At 43.9% G+C, this 18,705-nt stretch overlaps 3 protein-coding genes across 3 annotated transcripts; all 3 read left to right on the plus strand.

Annotated features, from left to right (window-relative positions):
- Positions 1-203: 203 nt before the first annotated feature.
- On the plus strand, positions 204-3,340 carry umps (uridine monophosphate synthetase). The gene is made up of 10 exons (XM_049728674.1): positions 204-423; positions 780-933; positions 997-1,121; positions 1,178-1,365; positions 1,438-1,535; positions 1,612-1,772; positions 1,845-1,962; positions 2,033-2,208; positions 2,319-2,433; positions 2,587-3,340. The coding sequence occupies exons 1-10, from the start codon at positions 274-276 to the stop codon at positions 2,763-2,765; spliced, it is 1,464 nt and encodes a 487-aa protein (XP_049584631.1). The 5' UTR covers positions 204-273; the 3' UTR covers positions 2,766-3,340.
- Positions 3,341-8,606: 5,266 nt separating this feature from the next.
- Positions 8,607-10,744, plus strand: cryba2b (crystallin, beta A2b). Its single transcript, XM_049728724.1, has 5 exons — positions 8,607-8,770; positions 9,101-9,287; positions 9,964-10,105; positions 10,172-10,314; positions 10,401-10,744. The coding sequence occupies exons 2-5, from the start codon at positions 9,130-9,132 to the stop codon at positions 10,546-10,548; spliced, it is 591 nt and encodes a 196-aa protein (XP_049584681.1). The 5' UTR covers positions 8,607-8,770; positions 9,101-9,129; the 3' UTR covers positions 10,549-10,744.
- A 1,003-nt stretch (positions 10,745-11,747) lies between these two features.
- fev (FEV transcription factor, ETS family member) lies at positions 11,748-17,589 on the plus strand. Its single transcript, XM_049727626.2, has 3 exons — positions 11,748-13,671; positions 14,128-14,199; positions 15,248-17,589. The coding sequence occupies exons 1-3, from the start codon at positions 13,587-13,589 to the stop codon at positions 15,820-15,822; spliced, it is 732 nt and encodes a 243-aa protein (XP_049583583.1). The 5' UTR covers positions 11,748-13,586; the 3' UTR covers positions 15,823-17,589.
- Positions 17,590-18,705: the final 1,116 nt, after the last annotated feature.

Below are 18,705 nucleotides of genomic sequence, written 5' to 3' on the forward strand. Positions count from 1 at the left end.
ACCACGACTAACGTAGTTACGGCTGTAACGCGTATAATTGACTAATACAGCACAAACCGTTTGAGTCCAGAGGGAAAAAAACGACATTATTTTTCTCCCCTTATTCATCCCACCTTTTAAAAATAGGTTACGTTGTTAAAATGTACTCGCGCTGATTACTCTTACGTTGAAAGGGCGAAAGCGGAAGTAGTCGGCTTCCCGGCACTAGCTTTGCGGAAGTTGTATTGTTGTCTCAAGTTAGCTAGAGGGTCTCAACTTTTCAGGCACGCAAACATGGCCAATAGTTGCATGGACGCATTTATCCTGAAGCTGCAAGACGTGAACGCGGTCAAGTTTGGCGAGTATAAGCTGAAGAGTGGCTTGATTACGCCCATTTATATCGACCTGAGAGTGCTCGTGTCCCACCCGGCTCTCTTAAACCAGGTAAACACGTGTACCACTCCACGCGTGCGTCAAGTTGGACTACTCTCAATGCTCGTTTCTTGATCATATCTCGGATTATCCAGAACAGTTGTTATCATAATAACAGTTTTACAGTTATTTTGTCCACGTTGTCGTTCCCCCCCCCCCCCCTCTCACTTTAGTCACCATGTCCTTGTTTACCTTTGGCATGTGGTGTTGCTCTAACAAAATCGGGCGGATCGATCCAAAACTCGATCGCTTTGAAAGTAAAACATTTAAAATGAGACTCGATGCAGTTTTGCTCAGTTCCAACTTGTTCCAACTAGCTTTAATGCAAAAATGATCTCCTGTTTGCATTTATCTGTTGACATTTGCAGGTGTCAAAGCTCATGTACCAGAGAGCTCAAGATGAGAACCTCCAGTTCGATTCGATATGCGGGGTCCCCTACACGGCCTTGCCAATGGCCACCATTATCTGCTCCACGCATGAGCTTCCCATGCTCATCAGGCGCAAGGAGGCCAAGGACTATGGTAGGCGGCCCGATTTTCATACTTGCGGATGAAAATCAAATCCTAATATTGCGTCTCCGTTAGGAACCAAGCGTATGGTGGAGGGCTCATTCAAAGAGGGAGATACGTGCCTCATCATTGAAGACACGGTGACCAGTGGCAGTAGCATCTTGGAAACGGTTGAAGTGCTGCACCGTGAAGGGCTGAAGGTGCGGTAGGACAAAACTGAAGGTGCGGGAGGAAAAAAAACTGAACCATGCTACAGGTGACAGATGCCATCGTGCTGATGGACCGCGAGCAAGGCGCGGCGGACATGCTAGCGTCCAAGGGCATCCGGCTCCACCCCATCATCTCCATGTTCAAGATGCTCGACGTGCTCAAAGCCGCCGAACGCATCGACGCGCGCACTGCCCAGAGTGTACGCAAGTTCATCTTGGACAATAACACCTTCAAGTACGACCAAATTAAAATGTCTGCCCGTCTGGGAATTTCTCCCAATACGTCTCATTTTACTGTGTTTGTCAGATGCAAGGAGGAGAATGGAAATGATGACCCGGCCTCAAAGAAGCAGCGTGTGGAGCAGAACTTGGAGCTGAGCTATGAAGCCAGAGCCAAACTTCCAAGTAGGCCACCGGGGGCAGCGCATCCTGCCCAGATCCGGCACGAGCATTCAAAACATCGTTTTTGTGCCGGCCGCAGACGTTCACCCTCTGGCGTCAAAGCTTCTGACCATCATGGCGGAGAAGCGATCCAACCTTTGCGTGTCTGCGGATGTCACGAGCGGTGAGGAGCTGCTCCAGATTGCGGACACTCTGGGTCCCAAGATCTGCTTACTGAAGACCCACGTGGATATCTTGAAGGTGGTCATCAAAACTCCCAGGAACAATTTGTACAGAGGAAGCTAACGAGACGTTTGTGGTGTTTTGGAACAGGACTACACCGAGACTTTCACCCAGAAGCTACAGGCCGTTGCCGACAAGCACAACTTCCTCATCTTCGAAGATCGCAAATTCGCCGATATCGGGAATACGGTCAAGCATCAATATGAAGGTGAGAAGCGGATAGCTGCTGACATTAATTTTTCAAAAAATCCTCTTCATAATTTTTCTGCATTTGTCAGGTGGCTTGTACCGGATCTCGTCGTGGTCTCACATAGTGAACGCTCACGCGGTGCCGGGATCGGGCGTGGTGAGCGGCCTGGCTTCTGTGGGACGACCTCTTGGCCGAGGATGTCTTCTCATCGCGCAGATGAGCTCGCGGGGCTCGCTTGCCACTGGCGAATACACCGAAGCCGCGGTAAATGTCGCTCGCTATAAAAAAAAATGTCGACAACACTTGAAATGTTGACTTGTTTTGAAGTGGCACACGTGATTGTGCAAGTATCGCTCAGATGTGCGTCTTGACAGGTAAAAATGGCCGAGGAGCATTCCGACTTTGTCATCGGCTTCATCTGCGGTTCCAAGCTCACAAAGCGGCCCGAGTTCATCCACATGAGCCCTGGCGTGCGGATGCAGGCTGGAGGTGTGTAATTCCATGTATGAGCCACGAAACTTGCTTCACTGGAGCCGATGTAGTAATTACACATCAACAGAAGGTGGCGCTGTGGTTCTAAGATGTATCGATTTGTCATCCCGTTGCCAGCTGACTCATTTTTCTTCTTCCTGCTGCACATAGGAGACGTCTTGGGCCAACAGTACACCACGCCAGAGGAGGTGATATACAACAAGAGCTCTGATGTCATCATCGTTGGACGCGGAATCCTGGAGGCCCCTGATAGGCTGCACGCCGCCGAGGCTTACAGGAAGTCGGGCTGGGAGGCGTACACGCGCAGGATAGGGACCAATCACCAATAGGAGCTCAACGCAAAGGAGATTTTTTTTTTTTTTTCAAGCCAAAGCTTAAAATAGAGATACCCGCTTCCTACATTCAACATTTTATATCTGATCTCTTTGTTTTGCATGCTCTGACACTGCCGGAACTTTTTTGGACCGTGCTGCACTTTTTTTTTTTTATTCCTTTGCTTTATCAGTAGTTTCATCCATTCTGCTGGTCTTGCTTACTGGATGTACGGACTAGTTTACAGTCTTCAGAACGAACACTATCGATCTGCACAAATAATGTCTTTGTTTAATCATAATTCATGTGAGTTGTGTATTTGGAGTGTCAGTTTTGTTTTTTAAACCAGCTACATTCATTGCCTGTCCAAATATAAATTCTATTCGTATAAAATGTTGTTTGTGTCTCATTTGTTTTTCAAAACCATGAATAAGTTGTACATGCTGACGTGTGAAAAGTTTGCCTGCAAAAAGCGAGTCCGTTGAAAATGACCCTTTGATGATTCTAAAAGCAAACAAGGAGTGCAAAAGTTACTTGTCGCTTTGGCAGATACAAGAATAGAAATGTAAATAAAAGTCTCCATTAATGCTGATTGACCGTTTTGTTTCGACGCTCGGGTCGGCTCAAAGGTCACACTCGTTGCCTGGCACAGAAGAGAGGGATGACTCTATTAGTGTGTTCATGTGCGAATGTGTGTGTGTTCACTCCACCCCTCCCCCTCCCTTTGTGTCAATATTGGATCAGAGTAACGCACCGTGCGACAGGTGTCTGCGCGCCCCGAGGAGCTTCTCTGCATCCATCCATCGTGAGGGGAGGAGAGAGGGAGAGAGCAAGAGAGGGAGAGAGAGAGTAGAAGTATAAAAGCTTATACCTGATCCTGACTAGAGTTCAGTGCGCACAAAAGGTGAATGAAGCCAAACAAGGGCGGTTGGGCGCTCCATCACGTTCTTCTTCTTCCGCTTCTGCTTTTTCAAGGTAAGTTTGATATATGACGCCCAATTCTTCACTTTTGTTTGTTCTGCTTCTAACTTGACTCAACGTGTTCTCCAAAAGGTCCTGCGCGGCGCGCAAAAGAGACGCCAGCTGTTAGGGAGCACCGTGCGCAATGAATGCACAATTTGGAGCCCAAGCACATCTGCAGTCTTTTCCACGCGCGTCCGTATTTGCTTCACGTTGAGCCCCACGTACAATACCTGAAGGTGACGTTTTGTTCGTTCGGCTCGCGTTACGCAGGTACGGGTCGGCTTCTGGGGACGCAAAGTTTGCTTGACGGTTGCTTAGCCTCAATGATGTGTGTGTGCGCCCCCGCCCCCCCCCCCCCCCCCCACACACCCTCCATTAGAATAAACACTTTGAATCCACAAGCTGTCCAACAAGTTGCTACTGTAACCTCGGGGACAAGTTGATGGTAATTTTAATTTTTGCACCAAGTTTAATGAAACCTGTTTTATTGAGTGTGTATGCCACCCAATTTGTACACAACCCAATGTATATTTTTAAATAAACTAGAAATATGTTTTATTTTACCAAAGGTGTCTGGTTCTTTATTTTGTAGGAAGGAAGCTCATAAAAGCAGCACGGCGATGACCTAGTGGTTAGCACGTCTGCCTCACAGGCAGGAGGTTAGGTTTGAATCTCATTTGGATGTTCTCGATGATGATTTTGGATGTGAATGTGACCGCGACCAGTCCAGGATGCACCGCCACTCGCAAAAAAAGTTAGCTAGGATCAGCTGCAGCACACCTGTGACCCCAATGGAGGACAAAGATGAATAGATATTTAGAAAAAAAAGAAAATAAATATTGCACCACAATTTAGATTATTGTTGTCACAGTATCATTAAAAAGCCCCCCCCCCTCCCATCTAGAAAATGTTAAAACGTGAAAACTCTAATTCAGTCCACACAGTAAGTGAACATGACATGAATAGGAAAATATTTTGTATCTGGAAACCCAATATGAAAAAGTTGACATTTCCAAAAGCAGGGATGCTAATCTGTATAATCTCGCCCACTCTTATTGCCTTTTGGATAATCATTTTCCAGGTGGTGCATTCAGGGTGGCTGTTTTTTCCATCGCCGTCAACTTCGTACGTCATCACCCGAGGCTTCGGGCGAGCGCCGCACAACTCGGGAGATGGACTTAATGGTTATGTCAATGGTTAACTAAACATTATGCACGCACACACACACACACACACACACCTGCTTAGGCCATCTGTCATTTGGACTGATGCAGAATGGAGCCATGACTCGTATTGCTCTCATTTCAACCTCAAAATGGAGGGAGGCCAGAGAAGAAGCTTCCAGAGAAGAAGAAGCAAGTGGCAGCTTTTTGAACTGACTGAATCTCATACACAGTTCAGTAAATTACAAACAGCAGCAGCGCCGACGACCCTTTCCTTCAACCTCCAACTCCCGAAAGCTTTGTGAAGATCATTTCAAACTGGCTTGTCATCAGGAAGCCCGTCTTGGTTCTTTGCCTGAGAGCTTATTTGCCTCTGCAAGTCAATATTTGTTTAAACAGAGAGAAAATAGAGAGTGACACTCGTCAGCGTCCTGGTTACCTGGCGCGGTTACCTTGCCGACTCGCAACCGACAGTCCTAACTGGTCTTGCCGCCGGTGCCGGTGCTGGTGCTGGTGCATCCCTCCCAACAGCCAGAGTAGCTTGCAGCAATTTTGTCTCCATGTCCATGTCTGGCCACTCCCAGCAGTAAACCCAAAACAATCCTCATATTGGACATCACAGCGGCCTTATTATAAGACCGCATCACCTTCCATGTCGGCACGTGTGCACGTGGTGTCCCTTTTTCAACCTGCCATTTGTATAGGGAGGGGTGTGTAGACTTTTAGTGCCACTATACAAGCTTTCCATTAGCCGCTTTACGCTTAGTGAATGTTGAACGAAGAAATACTTTTTTAAAAATCTTTTATAAAAATATATATATTATTTAAATGTATACATATTAAACATTATTTATTTATTTATTTATTTATTTATTTATTTATTTATTTATTTATTTATGTGTATTTTTTTTTAGTAGGCATTTTTTTTAGAAGCCAATTTTGCTGATCTTTATTTTTGTTGTCTAGTTTACATTTGGTTTGGCTTCATGTGTTCTTGTGTTCCATGTCCATGTCTCGTTTTGCTCGTGAGGTTTCTAGCTGTCCTCGTCAGCCATGTTGCCTGTGTCGACCAATCAGGTCGTACCTGCCCGCCGTCTAGTCCAGGTGAGCCTTGTTCGTCTCATCAGTGCGCTCGTATTTAGTTCCTGTTCCTTCAGCCAGTCCCTCCATTCATGCTCTTCTTTGTTGTCATCATGGTGTTTTGAGAGGCTTATTTTTGGACTTTGTTGGTCCCGTCTACTGCAATTGCCTGTTTGGCCAGTCCCAAACCTTCCGCCCTCATCTTTGGGACATTCACGCAGAGTTCAATCATTCACATCATAAAGAGAGTGAATTAAGGACCACATGTCTCGTGGAAGGACAAGTCACCTCGTGAACTCTGCTCTACATTGAGTCGGCCTTTTGTCTCAGCAGCATTAAGACTCCACTGTCTGTTTCTGGACACCAGCGACATGATTACATTTGCGGAGCCTGCCAAACTGCCGCCTCTGCGCTCGACTATCTCGAAATGGTTGGTTGAGTCGCTCCCAGAGGCTATGTGTGTGTGTGTGCGTGCGTGCATGTTGTTTCCTCTGACAGTTACTGATAATCAAGAGTCATGCAAATGCCCGAGGCTTGTTCCCTCTCAGACTTGGCCAACTAGTAGTTTTTTGTTGTTGTTGGCAGCAGCTGCTAAATTGAACGTATGAGTTTTTGTATAAAAATATAAAATGCAATCTTTTTGTCGTTGCGAAAATCACCCATTTCTACTAATTGATGGGACTTAAATGACCAATTCTTAACTTGATAACCTCCAAAAGACAAAAGCAACACATTGTTTGTTCCAGGCAGCAAAGAGACGATTAATAATGCCACCGAGTGGGTCATTGAGTGTGTCTGCGTTTGCACACTGCCCTGACATTTACATCTTGTGTGTGTGTGTGTGTGTGTACTGTATGTGCCTGTCAACGCAATTCAATAATGCGCATCCCATAATAATCCATATTGCGTTCTACGTCAGCTCGGGAATAATCGAGGCACAGAAAAGGTGACAAATTGTCCTCCAGCTGCTTTGCGGGACGTCCACGCTCGGATGTCATAGGGGCAGATGTCCTTCTTGCATCATCTTGACCTGGATTAGTTGCCGTGGCAACCTTCCACCTGAAGAAGGGCATTCGGTGCGGTGACACAATGTCACGTGTGTGCGTGCGTGTATGCAAACACTCTGCAGTGTGTGTGTGCAGGTGCATTCACTGACTATTCAAATAGTTGTGTTCATAGTGATTGGGGAAACAAGAGCTCACTCACTGTGTGAACACACACAAACGCGTCCTCCAGCACAACTCGCACAATAACATTAGTGTACCCTTTGTAATCATAACATTCAATGTGACCAGAATTTTTTCTATGTCAAGATAGAAGAGCAATATTGTAGACGGGAGTGCTTGCTTATCGCATGCAAATAGACACAGGAAAAAGTGTACTGTGTGCATCGATAAAAAGCAAAGATGGTCGCCGGCTTGGTGAATTTAGTACCGGCGAAAACAGTCATACAGTCTTCATTTCTGATCCACGCTAAAATTCGGAGGATTTGGACTATTTATCAATGATCCAATTAATTGCTGATTAATTTGCTAATCGATTAGAGGCGCAACTTTGAGCGAATCTTATGACTTTGTGAAAGTACCCATTGTGTACATGTTATGTTAAATTACGGAAAGGCGAGCACAAAGGGTTCCGAGCTTTCCTCGTGTGACATCTGCGTCCACATAAGCTTCACCTGCCTCACCTTCACCTGCTCCACACGCACAAACACGTCCGACAACAATGGACGGCTTACAAAGCTGCTCGCTCAATCGCTCACACACTTTGCCAAGGCCTTGTCGACCATGACTGCAATATACATCTGACCACTAGATGTCACACTCAGCCTAGGCGCTGCCGTATAATTTCATTTCTTTCTCTTTGGATTTTTGAATTATGCAATCTCCTGATTCGTTATTTTGTGGGCAGCCTCTGATTAACTTTTTTTAAATACCTATAATCTGAACAATGTCAATTATTGCAGGTTTTTTCAAGTGGTTTCCAACGGTCAGACAAAACGTTGAAAAACGGAATCATACCAAATAGGCAACACGATTTGTGTTGAATAGTTTGCCTTGACAAACAAAATAATGTCGACTTGATTATAACACAATTTTTTTCCTCGACTTTGTGTGCGTGTGTGTCTGTGTGCGTGCGTGTGTGTGTGTGTGTGTGCGCACCCAGAAGCCAACGCCCCCCCCCCCCCCCCCATTTGTGCACCACTATGGAATTTTAGTTGAATCATCACTTAAATTCTCCAATTTCGAAGCGCATTGTCATTTTTAGGTGGTACTTATGAAGTCCAAGAACGACTGCTTCAAAATCTTTGTTCAACTCTGCATGCCAATTGTCACCCAGAACAATGAAATACTCCTCCACTAGATGGCAGAAGGTGCAAAATCAACTTGTGCATCCTCTGTTTGTGACTTGGTGGTGCACCCTTACACCCCCCCCCCCCCCCCCCCCCCCGTTATGTTTCTTGTCCTCAAAAAAGGTTAGCAGCTCCTCTTCTCATCTATCTCCGGCATCCCACCTCTCTTTGTGTGTGTGTGAGAGAGAGCGAAAAACCCAGAGTGGATCAGCTCCCAGAATGCGTCTATTATCCCTTTGGCATAGTGATGACTAAGTGGCTGGTGGGCTCTGAGGACAATGGCGCCGCGAAGCCTCCACAAAGCAGGCAGCTAATGCCGCCCTTTCAGCCAGGCCGGCTGGGCTGCTGAGTCTGCAAGGCCGCCAGGTCGGCGGGCCAGGGGGGCCCGGCTCTATAAAAGCGCAAGCGAGGGTCTCTACCCCGTCATTGATTTTGCAGGATCTGCCCCACTTCATTACCGTCTGTAAGTATGTCAGTATATTCGACTAACAACCCAGGCCAAAATGCTAATTCATGTGTTTAGCAAATGGCAAGAAAAATAATGTTTCTGATAATTCTAAAATAAAAGTGGGTGCATTCATTTTATTTGTGCTATATGATGTACTGGAATTTTCTACGACTTGTTCACTTTAGCATTTGCATATCATAGAGCAGGATGCTACAATTATGTGTGGGTTGGATTCATTTTTCAAGTTAGATTTTTTAAATATTTTAAGAATCAAACCTACAGTAGGTCATATACATTTTGAATATATCCAATTGTTAATAATTGAATTCTTAATTCGCGGTTCAGAGAGTAAAGCAGCAGCAACAGGAGCCGCCATGAATACTCAGCAGTTGGAGCAGATGGGTCAGTTCAAGATCACCGTCTGGGAGGAGGAGAACTTCCAGGGCAAGCGCTGCGAGTTCATGCTGGAGTGCCAGAACATCATGGAGCGAGGCTTCAATAAGATTCGCTCCATCAAGGTCGAGAACGGACCGTAAGTACAATGCTGCGTTCTAGGGCGGCCATACTTGCAATACAAAAGTCTACACACCCCTGGTCTAACCTGAGTTCACCATTACTCAATTTTTTTTTGCACGAAATATCCAGGATTGTCCTAGAAAGCAAAAAGTAAAGAGTCTAAAAAATATAACATTGGTTGGATTATAAGTGGTAAATTCTGAACATGGCTACATCCCAGTTACGAGGGGGTGTGCGGACATATGCAAGCGTATTTTTGAAACAACGAGAGAAAATCATTTGACCTGTCATTTTCAACAGGGGTGTGTAGACTTTTGATCCACCGTGACTAATGTCCAATTCAAAAAGGGAAACTATAAAATAGCCTAAAAATATAATTTAGATGATTATGGCTCGATGCCAATTCACCATCTCTAAAAGGTGATGTTTTTCTTTTATAACGTGGCGGCAATTGCACGTGCGTGTTATTGCGTTTCTGCTTAGCATGCATCAAGTGCGATCTGGCTGCAGGCCGGCCGGCCGGCACAATGCCTGACTGACTTGCCCATCAGATAAGAAGAGCGCCTTCAGCTGCAGCAGAATGAAATGTTTGCTTTGCGTCGCCTTTCAGTAAAAAAGCAGCTGCGTGCCGCGTTCATTAGCGCCGTTGTCCGAGCCTAACGGCCGTCCGTCATGTCTCGCTCCGCTCGTAGCTGGGTGGGCTTCGAGTACCCCGAGTTCCAGGGGCAGCAGTTCATCCTGGAGAAGGGCGACTACCCCCGCTACGAGGCCTGGAGCGGAAACAGCAGCTACAGGACCGAGCACATCCTTTCCTTCAGGCCCATCAAGTGTGCCGTGAGTGTTCTTTTTTTTAAATGTTGGACTTTGCAAACAGTTCAAGCTCCAAATGGTCTCCCGCAGAACCACAGCGACAGCAAGGTGACGCTGTACGAGAGCGAGGACTTCCAGGGCCGCAAGTTTGAGATGTGCGACGACTACCCCTCCCTTCAGGCCATGGGCTGGTGCACCAAAGAGGTGCCTTCCATCAAAGTCAACTCCGGAGCGTAAGTTGTCGACCACCAATCCCAACAAGATGCAGCAAGTCTCTCTGGTCTTTGTCGTTCTTACTGAACGTTTGTGTCGGCGACAGCTGGGTGGCCTACCAGTTCCCCGGTTACCGCGGTTACCAGTACATCCTGGAGAGAGACAGACACCAAGGCGAGTACAGAAACTACAACGAGTACAGCACCCAGGCTCACACCAACCAGGTGCAGTCCATCCGCAGGATCCAGCACTAGGCTCCACCTAATGCCAAAAACTGATTGCTCTCCTCGCCCGCCACCCGGACCGAGCGCAACGGTCGATGGACTCGGTCTTTGTGTCTCAGCGTGGCTTCCCGCGTGTGGGAATCGGAGTGCCGGCTTTGTTCACCGTGCTCGAGCGTGTTTATGGAAATGGAAAATAAAGGAAATAAAGGCTTTTCTTTAAAACCAGGCTGCTCTCATATATGCATGTTTTCTTCTGCTTTTACAAACATTTAATGAAAAACAAAAATAAACAAGTTCAACCAAAAACACCTTAGATGTGATTCTTACTGATAATCAAAAGCTAAATACAATTGAACTGTGCTCTGGCGGTGATTATTTCATGTGCCTTTAGGGGGAGCTCACGTACCAATAAGGCAAATGGACTACAAGTTTTTTTACTTCTTGGTAACTTTGCCACTTTGTCAGAGTGTGTTCACAATTTGCATTTCGCTCGCTAGCATAGCCTGGTTTAGTGCCGCTATGGCAAAATTTCTATTTACTTTGTACTCCTAAAGAAATTATATTGATTCCATGCGTTCAGCTAGCTGTGCAGATAGTCAAACAATTATGAATATTTCTTGTAAAAACTCTTGTAGCTCAGTTGCTAGTGAAGCCAGAGGCTAAATGATCGTCTTTATTCCTCAGTCTGTTTTTTTTGTTTGAGTTCCAACTCTTTTGATTGATGCTAATGCCACAGCTATATGAGTTTTGGCAAACCGGTTTCATTTTTCGTGATATCAACCTTTTGTTTTAATTCTTCAAGTTTAAAACAGAACTGGAATGATTAGCCTTTGTTTGACTTTTCTAATGTTACAGAATATATTTATTTTCCAGTCACACACACTTGGATCCTGGAGTGTGTTTGCCTCCACGCGCACGCGCACGCACCCGCCTCCCGCGGTCCAGGACGTGCGCGTCCGCGTTACACACCCACAAGCCTGCATCAACTCCCAGCCCCACACCCAAAAAAAACAGGATATTTTAATAAATGTGTAACTGTGTGCACAGTGCACACCTTTGTCAAATAGGCATTCCTCCGCATGCAATGGGATTAAAGCCGCTGTGCTGTCACTCGACGAGGATTGACGCTGCGTGCAGGTGAGCACGGTGGACCGCAAAGGTAAGTTAGGCAAGGACGCTTAAGAGACTGGACGCTCACAAAACTCAACGGAACTGCAGCGTTAAGGCCGAGGACGGGACAAGGCGCCATACGGTGTCATGCTCAACTCTTGCTTCTCTGCAGTGGAGCAGAATCGCGTCTTTCCGGAGTGGAAAGTGATCACGCAGTCCAGCCTTCGAGGCTTGTTTTAAGTTGCCTGCGACGTCTACTTGGGCGCAGGCAGCTAAAGCAAGTCTGGGATGCGAGAGACATACGTCAGCCCCATCGGGTAAGAGAAGGTCCGAATTGGAAGAGGAGGAAGAGTCCCCCCCGCCCCCACTCGTGAAGGGCCTTCAGCGCATGTGTGAGCGGGTTTGAAGGGAAAAAAAATGCATGAGATGTTTGTACAATGTAGATGCAGAATAAATGTGTTTGCTCAATATTCAGTACTGGATAAATGATTTGCAGAACACGCCGGTTATGTTCCCCTGATTACAATGACACTTTTGCTTATGAGCGTGTTTTGCTTCCACAATAGGAAAAATCAAAACTTAAATATCACGTTGTTTTAAATTTTAATGTGATGTCATCTCGTAACGATTTTAGTTTCAAGTTGAGTTTCATGCACCAAAAGTTTTGCGATTTTGACAATTATCTTCAATGAACAGAATAATTTTCATGTTAAAATGAGACGTTTTGACTCCAGTTCGTGATACGTTATCGAATCAAAATGTTATAATTTCCCACTTTAAACCGTGATAGAAGGCAGGCTAAAACTCGAAAATGATTATATTCACATTAAAGTGATAACGTGAACAGTTATTTGAGTTTAAAAAATATATTTGAGTGTAGGACATTTCATTTTTATTTCATTTAATTTTCAGTAACCAAGTGTTTTGTGGCGGATAAGTTGCATTTGTATTTTTGAAAGGGAAGTCTTATACTGTGTTTTGAATGCTACGACATGTAATACAGTGAAATTGTGGTAAACCCTTCTTCAAAATTTATAAAAGGTAAATACAACTGAACTGAACCACTAGTGGTGTGTGGGCTCCCTCTAGTGACAAACAAAAGAATCACTCATAAATATTCAAACAGTATATTCTAAGGATATTTTAAATTGTATTTTACTGGTTGCAATACGTTTTATAAAAGTTTCTAAATTATGCAGGTACATTTTAGAACCAGTCTTATGGTTTTGGGGAATCAAATATTTGTCAATATTTGTAATTGAATGTTTTTATTGACTTGTCATTGAACACTTAGGCCTACCAACCTACTGTATTTTAATGATGCTCATCAGTATTTCAGGATTTTCAGGAAAATCTGAATTTTCTTTAACCGATCCAATAAATCAAATTATGTTAATTTGGGGAGGGGGGTGCCCCTCCCTTTTCAAGGTCTTTGCCCTGTACGCCTTTTTTTCAGCCCTTTTTCCTCTCAGCATAAGGTTGCAGCGTCTTTGTTGTCTGACGTCCATCCAAGCGTGTTTTTGAAGGTAAATCCTGTCCGAAGTGCAGCCTTGTCTGTTTGCAGAGAGCAAAATAGGCGGAAAATCAAGCAAGACGTGAACTGGTTTCCATGTCAAACACTTCAATTCACCATAGAAACTCAGATCTTAACGCGGCGACTTTATTAAACTGCGATGGCAAATTGATAAGGGCCCAATTTCTATCGCCTGCCGTGCGTTTTTTCTTTCTTTTTTTTTTTTTTTATTGTGGGCACCAAGGCGGGCTGACAGAGGTAAATTGCTCTTTTAATTAAAGCAATGCAGCAGAGGAAATTGCTGTCTGAATATTGTCTCCGAGATGGGGGGCCGCTGACAGTTGCCTGGAAACTTCAATCTGTCCACTCGCGTTTATTCCAGATCACAGTTATGAGATAAAGTTTAATAAAAATCCCCCGTTTTCCCTCCGCCTGCAGCAAGCAAATGAAAGCCAAGCCTTTTTGTGCCCAAGTGAGCACAATGAGAAGAGAGTGCGGAGGAAAGCTCATGTTCAACATGTATCTCTCAGGTGCGTCGTTTTGGACACCGAAATGAATTTTTTTTCCCTTGCCCAACTACAAAGCGTTCGTGTGCGACGACGTTTTTTCATCCATTGTGCGGCGTTGCGCTTCCACAAGCGTCGCTCGCCTCCTTTTTCAATCTGCGAGCTCGTCCGCTCTTTTGTCGGAAATCGGAAATCCGTCTTCCTGGACGCGTTTCCTGGCTCCTCCGAGCCGAACCCGCCCGGACCTGCAATGCGAGACCTCACTCAGCTGCAGCAGCGGCTGCAGCAGCATTTCACGAAGCGCTCTTTTCGCATTTTGGCTCCAATGACACGTTTTGTTCGGGCACAGGCCTTTAGTAGCCACTTTGGGTTTTCTTTACATTTCGGAGCTTTTAGCAGACATTGATTGCCGCGCGCGTAAAAGGGAAAATCTGTTGATTACTCGAAGTGATTTAATTTTTCCCCCGTTTCTAATTTCAGATCCGACAGAAAATCTGTTGAAAGACAACAAAGGAGCATCGTGGGGTCCGATCAATACTGGAGCACAAAAAGGTGAGGCAGAAATACATAGGGCAAAATACAAATACTTTGTCAATGTACCAAATGTCAACAAAATATATTTAGGAATCTAACATTTGTTTAATCTAGTTTTCCATGTTGTGGATTTCTGTGTTTGTCTTATATTCATTCTATTTTGTGAGATGTAGGCTACAATTTCATTATATTTACGGCTAAAGAAAAAACATATTTAATTTCCTCCAGAATTTAAGAAAATGTCTCAGAAAATAATGATCAAAGATAACGCAGAAGGGAGGCAAGAATTGACGCGTTTAAATTCATATTCCGGTTCTTGCCATTTTATAAGACGGCGAAAAATAACTTATGCTTTTGGAAAAGCAGTCATAAAAAAACTATACTATGCGAATAATGGTATTTTTTAAATAAAAAGATAATAATGTTTCACACATTTTAAATGATAAGATACGGTGGAATGTGTACAAAATGTTAAGCTGAGTGGAAATTATTGATAGGCTATTTCATCCGGATCATATTTCCCTTTGGAAAAAAAATGTCAGAAAATGGAAACAGCAGAAATAAAAGTAAAAACGTAAAACTATCCAAATTGCATTCTGCGAATAGAAAGTCATTTTATACATTTAATGTAAAATCAAATTAAATACAAAGACAAATTTTATCAGTGAAAAAAAATTAAATTGTTATGGCCCAAAACAAAAATTGATGAAGGACAAGAAAAGAATAAAAAGTTTGACATTTAAGATAAAATATAATTAGGCAAATCGATATTGAAATCCAGTATAGGAATAATGAAAAATATGCAATTAATAATACTTTTATTTCCTCCTCCTCATCAATGTTATTTGTCATCATGCATCGTTATTATTATTATTTCATTATTTTATTTTATTATCATAATTACTTTAAGTCATCATCATTATTTCTATATGTCACAATTAATATGATTATTCTTACATGAATTCCAGCTGTTTCTTTATTTATCATGACGCATGCGCGTGACCAATCACATTCTTTCCTCTTCTTTCTCCTTTCCCGCACGTAACACGACGTGGCCGGCGTGCAGGCAGCGGGCAGATCCAGCTGTGGCAGTTCCTTCTGGAGCTGCTGTCGGACAGCAGCAACGTGTCGTGCATCGCGTGGGAGGGCACCAACGGCGAGTTCAAGCTGATCGACCCGGACGAGGTGGCGCGCCGCTGGGGCGAGCGCAAGAGCAAGCCCAACATGAACTACGACAAGCTGAGCCGGGCGCTCCGCTACTACTACGACAAGAACATCATGACCAAAGTACACGGCAAGCGCTACGCCTACAAGTTCGACTTCCACGGCTTGGCGCAGGTGTGCCAGCCCACCTCCACCGAGCAGGCCCTCTACAAGTTCCAAGGCAACTTCTCGCCCATCCCCTTCTCGGGTATCTCCAAACTCAACCTGCACGTGGCGCCCGCCGTCGGCCCGTCGGGCTTCTCCTACTGGGCCGGCTCTCCGTCGGCCGCCCTCTACCACCATCACCACCATCACCACCACCACGCCCCGGGAACCAACCTGCAGCCCCCCGGGCCTTTCGCCACCGTGTCGCCGAGCCACATCGGCTGCGTCAACGGCATCAACACGCTCAGCAACATTAATAACCATTACAACTGACTGACTGGTCGCCGTGACGTCATGCAGGTAAAGGATCGCACCTTGCAGTGGCTTCCTGGGGAGAAACGTGACGTGTGCGGCGCTCCCGTGCTTGTTGACACCCAAGCACAATCTAAAAAAAAAAAAAAAAAGTTTTTGACGGGGCTTTCCTGTTTGAATATGCTTGATTCACTTCAGACTTATTTTTGTGTGGTTCCAAAATTCAATTTGAAATTCCGTTCTAACAAGTCTACATGAACGAACTTCATGTTGCTCTCAAAATTCGAATCAATTTTTGTTAAGCCCTGTACATTCTTGACATCATGACGCCCTTTTAGTAGTTTAATTTCAAGAAAAGAAAAAAAAAAGAGCTGTGAATGGGTTGTGGATAACCACATCACCAATCGAGATTGTTTGTTTAAAATATACTTTGATGTGGTCTGAAAGGAAAATCAAACGTTATTTTTGTTGTTGTATCATACGTGTATGATTTGAACGTACACGGTGTATCTGAATGCAATTCAGTGACAATTAAACGCAAACGAATGACTGTGCTGAATTAGCCGGCGACTGGCGCCATCTTGCGGCGAGTACTTGACAATAAACGCCTTACCTATTTATTCGTACAGGGGTCCTCGGTTTGAAAATCGTCGTGTTTTTACAAAAAAAAAGGATGCCCTGTTTGTTTATTGCTGTTAAATAAGAATAACAATCATTTTATTCTTTTATCTTTCCTCTTTTATTTCTGTTGTTGTCCCAGTTTTGCTTGTTGATTGCTAAATTATTGTTCTTCATTGCATTTTGTTTTTTATTTGTGTAAAATGTATTTTTGTTTTTACTTCATTTTCTTATGTTAATACAATTTCTGTCATTTCAAAACCATTTCTTTTGTGCCAGATTCCCCCCCCCCAAAAAAAACCTAAAACGCACATCCAAATGTTTATTTTGATTTTTCTTTATTTTCTAACATTTATTTTATCTTTTTTTTTAACTAATGACAAAGCATCTTTGAGGAGCAATTTCAATGACCGCCTTGCAACCAGGTGGTGGCGCTGTAGCTTCACCACGTTGTTCTCTTACGTAACAAGGTGTCCACGGAGCAGATATAGAGCAGCGACGCATTTGCAAATGACGGATTAACCTCAAAATACCCGCAGTGCACGCACAAATGACACTTGCACTCAACTCAACCAACAATATGAAATGTATCAAATGTCCAACTTTTCTCCTCGTCCCGCCAAACAAAGAGACAAAGTCCATCTCGGAGGATTTGCTTGATCTTGTGTTAATAATAGCAAAGTGATCCTTATTGGAAGGCTCCAGCACGCATCCCGCTAATCTCACCTCAACTGTTGCTGCTAAGCAACTCTGCTCATCAGCACCCTTGCATAACACTTGGTGGGTGTTTTCCTTGCGAGCTGCAGGAAGAAGAACACTATCACCCCCCAAGACGGCGAGACGATCAAATGTTCTACCACAAAATGAGAATGGAAATCTCATGGAGAAAGTCTCTGGAATGCTGGAGTAAATTTGGGGTTTTCCCAGCTTTCAGCCATGTTAAAATGCTAATTGATAAGAACGTAATTGTTCTATGCCAGCGACGTTTGGCACTTCCATTAAAATCTATTATTTCACTAAACAGGCCCAAACTTCACATGACGTATGTAAAATTGTCAATTGAGACAGGATCATCATTACGTCATTAATCATAATTTTTGGTGGAATTTTTGCATGTTATTTTTCTCATGGGTAATTGGTGATTTGGATCAATGAAGGTCGGAAAAAGAATTGTCTTTGAGTGGTTTGTTCAAAGTCAGGTTGCCCTATAAATTGGTAAAAAAAAGAAACAATAAACCTGTGCAACATGCTTGGATATAACTAAGCCAGACTTGATCAAAACATGAATTGAATTGACTCTATTGTGGCCTATAAACCAGGATTTTAAAGAAAAGCGGAGCAAAATACCCCTCCACTTTGCTCAAACATGGTACAACCCAGGTTATATTTGCTATAAAAAGCTTTGGTTTGGCCCGCGACCCTCAAGGGGACAAAAAAAATGGCTACCTTTGATTTGGACCAGTCAGGCCTAAAGCGTCTGCACCTCAGAGACAAAAATCGGATTCCATTGTTGGGCTGGTAAATTCTACGTAGCCATTATTTGTACATTGCTTCCTACAAACGGTGTCTTGAAATGATTGTGTGGATTACTGTATGCGGAACAAAGTTATTGCTGGTGTAGAATGAAGAAACAGAAGCTGTTAGCAGGGCTAACCTAGCCTAGCTTAGCTTGCACATTAGCACAGAGTCCTGCTTTATTGGGTTATTTGCCACAGTACAAACAGGAGCTTTTTAAAGCCATGGTGTGATTACCAAACAAGCAAATAGTTAGCCTAGCTGCTTCTATTTCTTCTTCCACAACTACACTTCCTTTATATTTTTTGAATCTTGAATGTGTTCTGTCAGTTTGGATGCCATGCAGTTGCACCATGCTGCCCCTCATAGGTCAGACTCGGTACTACAACAAATTTGTCTGAAATTCTTACAAAAAAAATATGAGAGCATTATTTTTGCCATTATATTTAGTTTGTGTGATACACATATTTAATATAATACAAAAAAAATAATGGATTGACTGATAAAATCACTTCAATTGACAAATGTGTAAACCTGGCCTACACTGCAGCATGGACGCACAATGACTCACCTTTGACCTTGAGGCTAAATTTGTCATTTTACATTCATACGGTATTTCCATCTTTTTTTATATATTACGTGAAAAGAAAACTAGGTCTGCATGTATGTCTGTGTGTGTGAGCGCCATTCTAGAAGGCAACAGTGTCGGATGCTGTGTGTCAAGTCAACACTGCAGTCAATGAGTCACTCTATCGCCCATCTGGAGATTGT

The sequence above is a fragment of the Syngnathus scovelli genome, chromosome 8 (assembly GCF_024217435.2).
Source record: "Syngnathus scovelli strain Florida chromosome 8, RoL_Ssco_1.2, whole genome shotgun sequence".
NCBI classification, from domain to species: Eukaryota; Metazoa; Chordata; class Actinopteri; order Syngnathiformes; family Syngnathidae; genus Syngnathus; species Syngnathus scovelli.